General features: G+C 39.9%; 1 protein-coding gene across 1 annotated transcript in view; it reads left to right on the top strand.

The window, feature by feature from the left end:
- The window catches only part of Hfm1 (helicase for meiosis 1), a 101228-nt gene that overhangs the window by 66807 nt on the left and 17915 nt on the right, over positions 1-16506 (top strand). The window contains exons 31-32 of the mRNA XM_085836978.1: positions 9353-9433; positions 9995-10110. Of these exons, the coding sequence (XP_085693104.1) occupies positions 9353-9433; positions 9995-10110 (197 nt within the window). The remainder of the gene's footprint in view (positions 1-9352; positions 9434-9994; positions 10111-16506) is intronic.

Here is a 16506-nt window from a genome sequence, read left to right as displayed (position 1 = left end):
ATCAATTCGCATTCTTCTACATGATAACAGCCAGTTGTGCCAGCACCATTTGTTGAAAATGCTGTCTTTTTTCCACTGGATGGTTTTAGCTACCTTGTCGAAGATCAAGTGACCATAGGTGAGTGGGTTCATTTCTGGGTCTTCAATTCTATTCCATTGATCTACTTGTCTGTCAGTATACCAGTACCATGCAGTTTTTTATCACAATTGCTCTGTAGTAAAGCTTTAGGTCAGGCATGGTGATTCCACCAGAGGTTCTTTTATCCTTGAGAAGAGTTTTTGCTATCCTAGGTTTTTTGTTATTCCAGATGAATTTGCACATTGCCCTTTCTAATTCATTGAAGAATTGAGTTGGAATTTTGATGGGGATTGCATTGAATCTGTAGATTGCTTTTGGCAAGATAGCCATTTTTACTATATTGATCCTGCCAATCCATGAGCATGGGAGATCTTTCCATCTTTGGAGATCTTCTTTTCTTCAGAGACGTGAAGTTCTTATCATACAGATCTTTCACTTCCTTAGTTAGAGTCATGCCAAGGTATTTTATATTATTTGTGATTATTGTGAAGGTTGTTACTTCCCTAATTTCTTTCTCTGCCTGTTTATCCTTTGTGTACAGAAAGGCCATTGACTTGCTTGAGTTAATTTCATATCCAGCTACTTCACTGAAGCTGTTTATCAGGTTTAGGAGTTCTCCGGTGGAATTTTTAGGGTCACTTATATATACTATCATATCATCTGCAAATAGTGATATTTTGACTTCTCCCTTTCCAATTTGTATTCCCTTGATCTCCTTTTGTTATTGAATTGCTCTGGCTAGGACTTCAAGTACAATGTTGAATAGGTAAGGAGAAAGTGGGCATTCTTGTCTAGTCCCTGATTTTAGTGGGATTGCTTCCAGCTTCTCACCATTTACTTTGATGTTGGCTACTGGCCTGCTGTAGATTGCTTTTATCATGTTTAGGTATGGACTTTGAATTCCTGATCTTTCCAAGACTTTTATCATGAATGGGTGTTGGATTTTGTCAAATGCTTTCTCAGTATCTAACGAGATGATCATGTGGTTTTTGTCTTTGAGTTTGTTTATATAGTGGATTATGTTGATGAATTTCCGAATATTAAACCATCCCTGCATCCCTGGAATGAAACCTACTTGGTCAGGATGGATGATGGTTTTGATGTGTTCTTGGATTCAGTTAGCAAGAATTTTATTGAGTACTTTTGCATCGATATTCATAAGGGAAATTGGTCTGAAGTTCTCTATCTTTGTTAGGTCTTTCTGTGGTTTAGGTATCAGAGTAATTGTGGCTTCATAGAATGAATTAGGTAGAGTACTTTCTGTTTCTATTTTTGGGAATAGTTTGTGAAGAACTGGAATTAGATCTTCTTTAAAGGTCTGATAGAACTTTGCACTAAACCCATCTGGTCCTGGGATTTTTTTGGTAGGGAGACTATTAATGACTGCTTCTATTTCTTTAGGGGATATAGGACTGTTTAGGTCATTACTCTGATCCTGATTTAACTTTGGTTCCTGGTATCTGTCTAGAAATTTGTCCATTTCATCCAGGTTTTCCAGTTTTGTTCAACATCCCTAATCATCAGGGAAATGCAACTCAAAACAACCCTGAGATTCCACATCACACCAGTCAGAATGGCTAAGATCAAAAATTCAGGTGACAACAGATGCTGGCAAGGATGTGGAGAAAGAGGAACACTCCTTCATTGTTGGTGGGATTGCAAGCTGGTACAACCACTCTCGAAATCAGTTTGGCGGTTCCTCAGAAAATTGGACATAGTACTACCGGAGGATCCAGCAATACCTCTCCTGGGCATATATCCAGAAGATGTCCCAACCGGTAAAAAGGACACATGCTCCACTATGTTCATAGCAGCCCTATTTATAATAGCCAGAAGCTGGAAAGAACCCAGATGTCCCTCAACAGAGGAATGGATACAGAAATTATGGTACATTTACACAATGGAGTACTACTCAGCTATTAAAAAGAATGAATTTATGAAATTCCTAGCCAAATGGATGGACCTGGAGGGCATCATCTTGAGTGAAGTAACACAATCACAAAAGAACTCACACAATATGTATTCATTGATAAGTGGATATTAGCCCAAAACTTAGGATACCCAAGATATAAGATACAATTTGATAAACGCATGAAACTCAAGAAGAATGAAGACCAAAGTGTGGACACTGTGCACCTTCTTAGAATTGGGAACAAAACACCCAGGGAAGGAGTTACAGAGACAAAGTTCGTAGCTGTGATGAAAGGATGGACCATTTAGAGACTGCTGTATCCAGGGATCTGTCCCATAATCAGCTTCTAAACGCTGACACCATTGCATACACTAGCAAGATGTTGCTGAAAGGACCCAAATATAGCTGTCTCTTGTGAGACGATGCCGGGGCCTAGCAAACACAGGAGTGGATGTTCACAGTCAGCTATTGGATGTATCACAGGGCTCCCAATGGAGAAGCTAGAGAAAGCACCCAAGGAGCTAAAGGGATCTGCAACCCTATTGTTGGAACAACATGATGTACTAACCAGAACCCCGGAGCTCTTGTCTCTAGCTGCATATGTATCGAAAGATGGCCTAGTCGGCCATCAATGGAAAGAGAGGCCCATTGGACTTGCAAACTTTATATGCCCCAATATAGGGGAATGCCAGGACTAAAAGAATGGGAATGGGTGGGTAGGGAAGTGGGGGGCGCTATGGGGGACTTTTGGGATAGCATTGGAAATGTAATTGAGGAAAATATGTAATAAAAATATAAAAAAAAAAAAAGAAATTTGTCCATTTCATCCAGGTTTTCCAGTTTTGTCGAGTATAGCCTTGTCTAGAAGGATGTGATGGTGTTTTGGATTTCTTCAGGATCTGTTGTTATGTCTCCCTTTTCATTTCTGGTTTTTCTAATTAGGATGCTGTCCCTGTGCCCTCTAGTGAGTCTGACTAAGGATTTATCTATCTTGTTAATTTTCTTAAAGAACCAGCTCCTCGTTTGGTTGATTCTTTGAATCGTTCTTGTTTCCACTTGGTTGATTTCAGCCCTGAGTTTTATTATTTCCTGCCTTCTTTTATTCTAGAGCTTTTAGGTGTGTTGTCAAGATGCTAGTGTGTGCTCTCTCTAGTTTCTTTTTGGAGGCACTCAGAGCTATGAGTTTTCCTCTTAGAAATGCTTTCATTGTGTCCCATAAGTTTAGGTATGTTGTGGCTTCATTTTCATTAAACTCTAAAAAGTCTTTAATTTCTTTCTTTATTCCTTCCTTGTCCAAGGTATCATTGAGGAGAGTGTTGTTCAGTTTCCATGTGAATGTTGACTTTCTATTATTTATGTTGTTATTGAAGATCAGCCTTAGTCCATGGTGATTTGATAGGATGCATGGGACAATTTCAATATTTTTGTATCTGTTGAGGCCTGTTTTGTGACCAGTTATATAGTCAATTTTGGAGAAGGTACCTTGAGGTGCTGAGAAGAAGGTATATCCTTTGATTTTAGGATAAAATGTTCTTTAGATATCTGTTAATCCATTTGTTTCTTCACTTCTGTTAGTTTCACTGTGTACCTGATTAGTTTCTCTTTCCACAATCTGTCCATTGATGAAAGTGGTGTGTTGAAGTCTCCCACTATTATTGTGTGAGGTGCAATGTGTGCTTTGAGCTTTACTAAAGTGTCTTTAATGAATGTGGCTGTCCTTGCATTTGGAGCATAGATATTCAGAATTGAGAGTTTCTCTTGGAAGATTTTACCTTTGATAAGTATGAAGTGCCCCTCCTTGTCTTTTTTGATAACTTTAGGTTGGAAGTCAATTTTATTCGATATTAGAATGGCTACTCCAGCTTGTTTCTTCAGACCATTTGCTTGGAAAATTGTTTTCCAGCCTTTCACTCTGAGGTAGTGTCTGTCTTTTCCCCTGAGATGGGTTTCCTGTAAGCAGCAAAATGTTGGGTCCTGTTTGTGTAGCCAGTCTGTTAGTCTATGTCTTTTTATTGGGGAATGAGTCCATTGATATTAAGAGATATTAAGGAAAAGTAATTGTTGCTTCCTTTTATTTTTGTTGTTCGAGTTGGCATTCTGTTCTTGTGGCTGTCTTCTTTTAGGTTTGTTGAAGGATTACTTTCTTGCTTTTTCTAGGGTGTAGTTTCCATCCTTGTATTCATTTTTTTTCTGTTATTATCCTTTGAAGGGCTGGATTCGTGGAAAGATAATGTGTGAATTTGTTTTTGTCATGGAATACTTTGGTTTCTCCATCTATCGTAATTGAAAGTTTGGCTGGATATAGTAGCCTGGGATGACATTTGTGTTCTCTTAGTGTCTGTATAACATCTGTCCAGGATCTTCTGGCTTTCATAGTCTCTGGTGAAAAGTCTGGTGTAATTCTGATAGGCCTGCCTTTATATGTTACTTGACCCTTTTCCCTTACTGCTTTTAATATTCTATCTTTATTTAGTGCATTTTTTGTTCTGATTATTATGTGTCAGGAGGGATTTCTTTTCTGGTCCAGTCTATTTGGAGTTTTGTTGGCTTCTTTTATGTTCATGGGCATCTCTTTCTTTAGGTTTGGGAAGTTTTCTTCTATAATTTTGTTGAAGATATTTGCTGGCCCTTTGAGTTGAAAATCTTCATTCTCATCTACTCCTATTATCTGTAGGTTTGGTCTTCTCATTGTGTCCTGGATTTCCTGGATGTTTTGAGTTAGGATCTTTTTGTATTTTGCATTTTCTTTGATTGTTGTGCCCATGTTCTCTATGGAATCTTCTGCACCTGAGATTCTCTCTTCCATCTCTTGAATTCTGTTGCTGATGTTCGCATCTATGGTTTCAGATTTCTTTCCTAGGGTTTCTATCTCCAGTGTTGTCTCACTTTGGGTTTTCTTTATTGTGTCTACTTCCCTTTTTAGGTCTTGTATAGTTTTGTTCAATTCCATCACCTGTTTGGTTGTGTTTTCCTGTTTTTTATTAAGAACTTCTACCTTTTTAGCAGTGTTCTCCTGTATTTCTTTAAGTGAGTTATTAAAGTCCTTCTTGATGTCCTCTACCATCATCATGAGATATGCTTTTAAATGCAGGTCTAGCTTTTTGGGTGTGTTGGGGAATCCAGGACTGGCTGAGGTGGGAGTGCTGGGTTCTGATGATGGTGAGTGGTCTTGGTTTCTGTTAGTAAGATTCTTGCGTTTGCCTTTCGCCATCTGGTAATCTCTGGAGTTAGTTGTTATAGTTGTCTCTGGTTGGAGCTTGTTCCTCCTGTGATTCTGTTAGCCTCTATCAGCAGACCTGGGAGACTAGATCTCTCCTTAGTTTCAGTGGTCAGAGTACTCTCTGCAGGCAAGCTCTCCTCTTATAGGGAAGGTGCACAGATATCTGGCGTTTGGACCTGCCTCCTGGCAGAAGATGACCGCTCGAAACAGGGCCTGTCCCAAAAGCTTTGTAGCTTCTGTAGTCCATACTCTCACCTGCACAGACTAGTCTCTGAGGGATCTGGGAACCAAGATGTCTCCCCAGGTGCTCTGTCTAAGCTCTTTCAGGCGGGGTAGACACCTCTCCTCTCAGGGCCAAACCTTCTAACAGTGCTATTTCTTGGGCAGAACATATACAAACCATCACACCCACCTCTATTTTCTCTGCCTGGAAGATCCATCCTCCACTGCCTGCCCAGCTATTGGCCATCAGGTTTTTATTACAGCTAATCAGATATAATTCTAGACTGCCTTAGGCAGGTGAGGAAGAACAAGTATTTACAGAATATGAGCCAGGTGATGGGCCATAAAAATAACAATACCAAGATTCTGCCAGCATTTAGCTCTCTGCTGGAACAGAATTAACAATTGAGACCACAGAGACACACCTTCACACAGTGTACCTCAACATGTACTCAATCTTGGGGCCCACAGTTTCCTGAAGTAAAGAGTAATAACATTAAAGGTCACATGGGTCCTGACACAGTAATAGTAGTAGGAGATTCACAAACTACCTCACTGTCACGTCTACAAGGCTGTTCAAACTAAAACACAGCCTAGGAGCTTCAGAATGAATTACACCACCCATCAACAGCACTTAAGAGATAGCTAAACAGCTGGGCGGTGGTGGCGCACGCCTTTAATCCCAGCACTTGGGAGGCAGAGGCAACCTGGTCTACAGAGTGAGTTCCAGGACAGCCAGAGCAATACAGAGAAACCCTGTCTCAAAAAAACAAACAAACAAATAAACAAAAAACAACAACAAAAAAAGGCTAAACAATATTTCATCGATACAGAGAGCATACACTCCTCACTCCTGATGAGACCTTGGAATCCTGCCAGGAAATACTGCGGAGTCCCCAGAGCTCCTGTCAAGTTTCTAGACCCCTGTTAATTTCTGCTAAGGGGAGCACAGTTGCATACACTGTTCTGGTGCACCATCTTGTGGCCGCTTTTCAAAACACAGCTCTCAAAAGTCTTTATGAAGAAGCTTTATGACAAAAGAACAATATATAAGGCATTTCCTCCTAGTCGTCTCATCTCCTAAATAGTAGGTTTTCTCTAACTGAGTAAAATGGACCCTTTCAGGTAGAATCAGCACAGCTACCATAACTCCAGAGGAAGAATGCTTGAGAGAAAAGGCTCTGGAAGTTGACCACAGAGATTAGACACTTCCAATTTTCTATATATTAAGCCCGTAGTTTGAGCATGTACTCTGCATCTGCTACGAGTTAGGTTTTTTACACACACAGTAGAAGACAACTGAGGATGACCAGATAGTTGAGGAAAATGTGGAATGTGGAAAACCTCAAAGCAAACACAAGTGGATAGAAGACCAATGGGACAGTACCAAAATGTAAACATAATAGCAGCCTCCTAGAAATTAAGCATCAATTTGCTACTATAAGTGTAATAATAGGCCATAGATGAAAAGAACAAGAATAGTTGCAGAGAAGGCAAGTCTGTGATTAGATGCACACACTGGAGACAAAGTGCAATCTAAGTGATCCCTGGATCCATGTGGTAGGAGAGAACCAGCTCCAAGAAGTTGTTCTTGGCCACACACACACACACACACACTCACACACACACACACTCACACACACACACACACACACACACACACACTCACACACACCTGGCCTTAACACTTTATTTTGGAAAGAGATTTTTTTTACAGTATAGTAGACATCTGTATTAGCCAGAAGATGGGGATGTTCCATTATTTTTCTAGATTTTTAGAGTTTTCTTATCTCTAGTTTCAGAATAATTACACGGAATTTTTTTCTGTCTTTTCCTATAGTCACAAAATGGCTTTATCTGAGTGTTGTTTGTATTTTCCAAGTCGTGTTCAGTTGAGAACACTGTAGTATAACTATTTGCTCTCAGATGCCAAGGATTTATTATTATTACTAATACTCTCAGCACTTGTATGTGACAGTTAATCTTCGCTGTGAATTTGACTGGATTTACAGTCACATAGGAGACACCCTTCTGGTTTCAGGAAGTGTATGTGCTCTGTGTGTGGGTATGTGAACCTGAATGCAGGTGCCCACAGAGGACAGAGGGATTGAATCTCCTTGGAGTGAGAATTACAGGCAGTTGTGAATCACTCTGGCTTCTGTGAGCTTGGGTCCTCTGAAAGGCAGCTCATGCTCTTAACTCCTGAGGTGTCTGTCTCCAGTTGTCAGATGTTTTGTCACAGCATCAAGACAAGTGGCCAACACTGCTACGCAGATTTTGTCGCTGTAACACCTGAAACAGTTAACTGAGGAAGGATTTATTTCAGCTCAGCAGTTTTAGCTTGATCATGTTAGCTGGCTGCAGTGGTTCTGGGCCTGTGAGGTAGTGAGCATTGGGGTCAGGGTGTGATTGGGCAGAGCTGCTTATTGATGTTATCTAGGAGCAGAAAGAAACACGTAGGAGCCAGGGATGAGATAAGTCTTCCAAAGCAATCCCTGCCCAAGCTTGAGGAGCTAGACCCCATGTCCTAGTGCCATTCTTGATGGTGCTGGGTTATAAAACCCTAGATGAATTGGTCCAGAGAGGACAGCAAGAGCCTGCATGCACCAGTCACCAGTCAGGGGCCAAAACCAAAGCCTTGGGGGTACATTTTATATCCAAACCATAGAGTACCTACCATACCAACCATCTCAGTCCTCAAAGAAATCAGACGCCTGCCTTTGTAGTGAGACGCCTCATCAGTTTCTCCAGACTGCTACAGATAGATTTTAAGTGTCTAACTGTGCCATGACTTGAAAGGATTGAACAAGGACACTAAAAACAAAGTCCAAGGAAGGTTATAAATGTCTTCAACACTCTGCAGTATTCCAGGTCACTTAACATTTGTGTTCCAGCAAAGACTGTGCCCACAGTCTTCTATCCCACGGTCACCTCTATATGGATATTTTCTCCTTGTCCCTTTCCTGTGTCTAGACCCTTTTATCCTCTAAGGACAATTAACATATCATCCCCTCCTCAGTGTTACTAGTCAGAACTAAAACCAAGAAAAATATATTTAAAACATAGTAAATGTGACAGGCCTGGTAGCAGTTCTAGTTAGGGAACTGAGGCAGGAGGCTCAGGTGTTCAAGGCCAGCACAGGCAACTTAGATGCTTTTTCAAAACAAAAGGTATGAAAAGCAGGCTGGGGTATAGCTCAGTAGTACAGTGCTAATTTAGCATGCACAGAACCTATGTTCAATCTCTAGTACTATAGTAATAATAATAATTAATAATAATAATACAGAAAACCCACATATTGTCAGATATTAATTTTATATACTTATATAGATATATTAATTTATATCAATATAATATATGTGATTAATAAATTATATATGTGGATACATTTGTTATAGCTTAGAGACACCAAGCTGGAAGTATTCTTTCCTTTCTTTGAATTCTTGTAGCAAATTTTATGTCCCTAAAGCATTTATTTATAATTCACTAAGTTTATACGACATCCTATTTCCTAACCAATCAGGATGCCCTCAAAATGCTGTGAGATTTGCTTTTTCCAAATGCTCAGCCTTAAGTACAGAACAAAGTTTAAAATCCCTGTCTTCATTCTCACTTCCATAAGGATAAAATTTGTTGTTGATACTCTGCTGTATTTGGTTGTACTTACATTAGAGAAGCTGAAAGCTGCTTATAGGTGGCTAAATGTTCCATATGAAAAGCTGGGGTGAATTTGATAGTGGGACAGAGACTGTTACTAGAAATATCTTTTTTAAAAAACTGTATAGGTTAATATTTGAAAAAGTGTGAAAGTTGTATTCTTGCTACTACCTTGTAAAAAAAGAATGGACTGAAAGTGTTTGTATTAAATTTATAGTAATATTTATAATAACAAATGGATTTCTTTCTTACATTAATTTAGGAATAGCTACCTGCAAAAAACCTGGTAACAGAGAATGCCATCATCATTGTAAAAATAAACACGCATGTGGACATGACTGCTGTGAGTGTTGTTAGGATTATTTCAAAATCCTTGCAGAGGGGCTGAGTCCAGTTCCAGTCACCCACAGTAGTGGTCTACAACTTCAGTTCCAGGGGCTGGGACCCCCTCTTCTGGCCTCCAAGGGTGCCTGCACTCATGTACACACACACACACACACACACACACACACACACACAATTAAGGATAAAAACTATTTTTAAAAAGAAGTGTATTTAGTGAATAATAATCATATGCTAATTTTCTATGTATGATACTTATATCATTCAACTTATAACTTTACAAATAGTTTTCCTTTGTGGTAGGGAAAAACAACATGAAAAAACTAAACGTTAGATTTGACATTTCAAAGACATTTAGTTTAGTTTTGTTTTTTAATTCTACCAACAACTGTAATACAAAAAAATCTAAAGTTTCACTGGCCATCTGGTCAAATGTCTTATCCAGTACTTTGGAGGCTGAGACAGGAAGATTGTGAGTTGAAGGCCAGATTGAGCTGCATAGCAAGATCCTGCCTTAAACAACAGAAGTGACCAGAGAAGAACCTGTGCTTTCTTTTCATAGGTAAGATTGGAGTTGCACAAAAGCCGGAAGCTAAAGAGTCGGCAATGTCTTCATATCTGTCTGACTTAAAAAGCAGAGATGCTGTTTCTTCTCTTCCTCTAGCCAAGCGACTCAAGGCAAGTTTTTATCCTTTGTTCTGCAGGTAACCAAATGCAAATGTCACTTGTCCTCTGTGTCACTTAGGAAAATGGAGATCTACAGTGTTTTTTAAAAGTCTTTATGGGCTCGACTAGGAATGATCATAATTTATAATCACTTGATAAATCTATTTTTGGAACCTAACTGTGCAGCCCCTTCCTCCCCAAGTCTAGTGACTGTTCAAGCTAGAGAACGAGAAAGGGAGTCTGAGCTCAACTTGGGGCAGCAGTAGTTGGAACCAGGAAAGGTTGCCCTGTCTTGGCTTTGAGCTGGACTGGGTTGGAAATTCTGAAGTAAATTTGGATTCTTGCCCCCAAGGCTGTGAATGAACAAGAGCCTTTCTTCCAAGCAATGAAGCAACGAGTGTCTACTGCTTGGTAGGCTAGTCACACATAGCCTTTCCTTAAGCCTAGGTCTACAGAGCTAGTCCAGGACATAGCCAGGGCTACACAGAGATATTCTGCCTCAAAAATGAACGAACGAACGAATGAATGAATGAATGAATGAATGAATAGGAAAGGAAGGGAGGAAGAGAAAGAAAAGAATTTGTAGTTGTTTATGTTTTTCCTCACTCCCTTCTTTCCTCTTTCTCTTCCTTCATTACTACTTATTCTTCAATATTATTATTTCTTTTCATCTTTTTAAGAATAAAGGATTTGCCACTATGCCAAAGTATATGGATAAGTAACGCATATTTAGTCTCAAACTTCATTGAACCTATGGTTGAATAAAGAATACAAATAAGCGCTCTTCTGGTCTGACCAGCACCGGGGTAGCTAGAGCGCAGGGTCGGCTGACACTCGCCAGCTACGCACAACACCCGCCACAGGATCTCAAGACTTCTGGTGAGTGGAACACAGCTTCTGCTCCAATCCAATTGTGTGCAAGACCTGAGACTGCATTAGTTAGGGAAGCAGAAAACCGGCCTGAGTAGGGCCACAAGCCTCTTCCAGTCTGACCACCAACAGGGTAGCTAGGGCGCAGGGTCGGCTGACACCCGCCAGCTGCCCACGACACCCGCCACAGGATCTTGGGACTTCTGGTGGGTGGAACACAGCTTCTGCTCCAGTCCAATCTCTCGGGACCTGAGACTGCTTTGGTTGGGGAGGCAGAAAACCGGCCTGAGTAGGGCCACAAGCCTCTTCCGGTCTGACCAGCACCGGGGTAGCTAGGGCGCAGGATCAGCTGACACCCGCCAGCTACCCACGACACCCGCCAGCTACCCACGACACCCGCCACAGGATCTTAAGACTTCTGGTGAGTGGAACACAGCGTCTGCTCCAATCTTTAAACAGTGACAATGATAACAACTAACCCCAGAGATTACCAGATGGCGAAAGGTAAACGTAATAATCTTATTAACAGAAACCAAGACCACTCACCATCATCAGAACCCAGCACTCCCACTTCGCCCAGTCCAGGGCACCCCAACACACCGGAGAAGCTAGACCCGGATCTAAAAGCATATCTCATGATGATGGTAGAGGACATCAAGAAGGACTTTAATAACACACTTAAAGAAATACAGGAGAACACTGCTAAACAGGTAGAAGACGTTAAAGAGGAAGCACAAAAATCACTTAAAGAATTGCAGGAGAACACTGCTAAACAGGTAGAAGACATTAAAGAGGAAGCACAAAAATCCCTTAAAGAATTGCAGGAGAACACTGCTAAACAGGTAGAAGACATTAAAGAGGAAGCACAAAAATCCCTTAAAGAATTGCAGGAGAACACTGCTAAACAGGTAGAAGACATTAAAGAGGAAGCACAAAAATCCCTTAAAGAATTGCAGGAAAACCAGACCAAACAGGTGATGGAATTGAATAAAACCATCCAAGACCTAAAAAGGGAAGTAGAGACAATGAAGAAAACCCAAATTGAGGCAACTCTGGAGATAGAAACCCTAGGAAAGAAATCTGGAACCATAGATGTGAGCATCAGCAACAGAATACAAGAGATGGAAGAGAGAATCTCAGGTGCAGAAGACTCCATAGAGAACATCGGCACAACAATCAAAGAAAATACAAAATCCAAAAAGATCCTAACTCAAAACATCCAGGAAATCCAGGACAAAATGAGAAGACCAAACCTACAGATAATAGGAGTAGATGAGAATGAAGATTTTCAACTCAAAGGACCAGCAAATATCTTCAACAAAATTATAGAAGAAAACTTCCCAAACCTAAAGAAAGAGATGCCCATGAACATACAAGAAGCTTACAGAACTCCAAATAGACTGGACCAGAAAAGAAATTCCTTCCGACACATAATAATCAGAACAACAAATGCACTAAATAAAGATAGAATACTAAAAGCAGTAAGGGAAAAAGGTCAAGTAACATATAAAGGCAAGCCTATCAGAATTACACCGGATTTTTCACCAGAGACTATGAAAGCCAGAAGGGCCTGGACAGATGTTATACAGAAACTAAGAGAACACAATTTCCAGCCCAGGCTACTATACCCAGCCAAACTCTCAATTACCATAAATGGAGAAACCAAAGTATTCCACGACAAAACCAAATTTACACATTATCTTTCCATGAATCCAGCCCTTCAAAGGACAATAACAGAAAAAAACCAATACAAGGACGGAAACTATGTCCTAGAAAAAGCAAGAAGGTAATCCCTCAACAAAACTAAATGAAGACAGCCACAAGAACAGAACACCAACTCTAACAACAAAAATAAAAGGAAGCAACAATTACTTCTCCCTAATATCTCTTAATATCAATGGACTCAACTCCCCAATAAAAAGACATAGACTAACAGACTGGCTACAGAAACAGGACCCAACATTTTGCTGCTTACAGGAAACTCATCTCAGAGAAAAACATAGACACTACCTCAGAATGAAAGGCTGGAAAACAATTTTCCAAGCAAATGGTAGGAAGAAACAAGCTGGAGTAGCCATTATAATATCTGATAAGATTGACTTCCAACCCAAAGTCATCAAAAAAGACAAGGAAGGGCACTTCATTCTCATCAAAGGTAAAATCCTCCAAGAGGAATTATCAATTCTGAATATCTATGCTCCAAATACAAGGGCAGCTACATTCATTAAAGATACTTTAGTAAAGCTCAAAGCACACATTACACCTCACACAATAATAGTGGGAGACTTCAACACACCACTTTCACCAATGGACAGATCATGGAAGCAGAAACTAAACAGGGACACAGTGAAACTAACAGAGGTTATGAAACAAATGGATCTGACAGATATCTACAGAACATTTTATCCTAAAACAAAAGGACATACCTTCTTCTCAGCACCTCACGGTACCTTCTCCAAAATTGACCACATAATTGGTCACAAAACAAGCCTCAACATATACAAAAATATTGAAATTGTCCCATGCATCCTATCAGATCACCATGGACTAAGACTGATCTTCAATAACAAAATAAATAATAGAAAGCCAACACACAGCCGGGCGTGGTGGCGCACGCCTTTAATCCCAGCACTTGGGAGGCAGAGGCAGGCAGATTTCTGAGTGCGAGGCCAGCCTGGTCTACAAAGTGAGCTCCAGGACAGCCAGAGCTATAAAGAGAAACCCTGTCTCGAAAAACCAAAAAAAAAAAAAAAAAAACAAAAACAAAAAAAAACCAAAAAAAAAAAAAGAAAAAAGAAAGCCAACACACACGTGGAAACTAAACAACACTCTTCTCAATGATACCTTGGTCAAGGAAGGAATAAAGAAAGAAATTAAGGACTTTCTGGAGTTTAATGAAAATGAAGCCACAACATACCTAAACTTATGGGACACATTGAAAGCATTTCTAAGAGGAAAACTCCTAGCTCTGAGTGTCTCCAAAAAGAAACTAGAGAGAGCACACATTAGCAGCTTGACAACACACCTAAAAGCTCTAGAACGAAAGGAAGCAAATTCACCGAAGAGGAGTAGATGGCAAGAAATAATCAAACTCAGGGGTGAAATCAACCAAGTGGAAACAAGAAGAACAATTCAAAGAATCAACCAATCGAGGAGCTGGTTCTTTGAGAAAATCAACAAGATAGATAAACCCTTAGCTAGACTCACTAGAGGGCATAGGGAAAGTATTCTAATTAACAAAATCAGAAATGAAAAGGGAGACATAACAACAGACCCTGAAGAAATCCAAAACACCATCAGATCCTTCTACAAAAGGCTATACTCAACAAAACTGGAGAACCTGGATGAAATGGACAAGTTTCTAGACAGATACCAGGTACCAAAGTTAAATCAAGATCAGGTTAATGATCTAAACAGTCCCATATCCCCTAAAGAAATAGAAGCAGTCATTAATAGTCTCCCAACCAAAAAAAGCCCAGGACCAGATGGGTTTAGTTCAGAGTTCTATCAAACCTTCAAAGAAGATCTAATCCCAGTTCTTCACACTATCCCAGTTCTTCACAAACTATTCCACAAAATAGAATCAGAAGGTACTCTACCCAACTCATTCTATGAAGCCACAATTACTCTGATACCTAAACCACATAAAGACCCAACAAAGATAGAGAACTTCAGACCAATTTCCCTTATGAATATTGATGCAAAAATCCTCAATAAAGTTCTCGCTAACCGAATTCAAGAACACATCAAAACAATCATCCATCCTGACCAAATAGGTTTCATACCAGGGATGCAAGGATGGTTCAATATACGAAAATCCATCAATGTAATCCATTATATAAACAAACTCAAAGACAAAAACCACATGATCATCTCGTTAGATCCTGAAAAAGCATTTGACAAAATCCAACACCCATTCATGATAAAAGTCTTGGAAAGATCAGGAATTCAAGGCCCATACCTAACCATGATAAAAGCAATATACAGCAAACCAGTAGCCAACATCAAAGTAAATGGTGAGAAGCTGGAAGAAATCCCACTAAAATCAGGGACTAGACAAGGCTGCCCACTCTCTCCCTACCTATTCAACATTGTACTTGAAGTCCTAGCCAGAGCAATTAGACAACAAAAGGAGATCAAGGGGATACAAATTGGAAAAGAAGAAGTCAAAATATCACTTTTTGCAGATGATATGATAGTATACACAAGTGACCCTAAAAAATTCCACCAGAGAACTCCTAAGCCTGATAAATAGCTTTGGTGAAGTAGCTGGATATAAAATTAACTCAAGCAAGTCAATGGCCTTTCTGTACACAAAGGATAAACAGGCAGAGAAGGAAATTAGGGAAACAACACCCTTCTTAATAGTCACAAACAATATAAAATACCTTGGCGTGACTCTAACTAAGGAAGTGAAAGATCTGTATGACAAGAACTTCAAGTCCCTGAAGAAAGAAATTAAAGAAGATCTCAGAAGATGGAAAGACCTCCCATGCTCATGGATTGGCAGGATCAACATTGTAAAAATGGCTATCTTACCAAAAGCAATCTACAGATTCAATGCAATCCCCATCAAAATTCCAACTCAATTCTTCAATGAATTAGAAAGGGTAATGTGCAAATTCATCTGGAACAACAAAAAACCTAGGATAGCAAAAACTCTTCTCAAGGATAAAAGAACCTCTGGTGGAATCACCATGCCTGACCTAAAGCTTTACTACAGAGCAATTGTGATAAAAACTGCATGGTACTGGTATAACGACAGACAAGTAGACCAATGGAACAGAATTGAAGACCCTGAGATCAACCCACATACCTATGGTCACTTGATCTTTGACAAGGGAGCAAAAACCATCCAGTGGAAAAAAGACAGCATTTTCAACAAATGGTGCTGGCACAACTGACGGTTATCATGTAGAAGAATGCGAATTGATCCATTCCTATCTCCTTGTACTAAGGTCAAATCTAAGTGGATTAAGGAACTCCACATAAAACCAGAGACACTGAAACTTTAGAGGAGAAAGTAGGGAAAAGCCTCGAAGATATGGGTACAGGGAAAAATTCCTGAATAGAACAGCAAAGGCTTGTGCTGTAAGATCGAGAATCGATAAATGGGACCTCATAAAGTTGCAAAGCTTCTGCAAGGCAAAAGACACCGTCAATAAGACAAAAAGTCCACCAACAGATTGGGAAAGGATCTTTACCTATCCTAAATCAGATAGGGGACTAATATCCGATATATATAAAGAACTCAAGAAGGTGGACTCCAGAAAAATCAAATAACCCCGTTAAAAAATGGGGCTCAGAACTGAACAAAGAATTCTCACCTGAGGAATACCGAATGGCAGAGAAGCACCTGAAAAAATGTTCAACATCCCTAATCATCAGGGAAATGCAACTCAAAACAACCCTGAGATTCCACATCACACCAGTCAGAATGGCTAAGATCAAAAATTCAGGTGACAACAGATGCTGGCGAGGATGTGGAGAAAGAGGAACACTCCTTCATTGTTGGTGGGATTGCAAGCTGGTCCAACC

The sequence above is a fragment of the Mus caroli genome, unplaced genomic scaffold (genome assembly GCF_978045245.1).
Source record: "Mus caroli unplaced genomic scaffold, Mus_caroli_1 scaffold_4, whole genome shotgun sequence".
NCBI classification, from domain to species: domain Eukaryota; kingdom Metazoa; phylum Chordata; class Mammalia; order Rodentia; family Muridae; genus Mus; species Mus caroli.
This window is presented reverse-complemented; position numbering and strand designations above follow the sequence as displayed.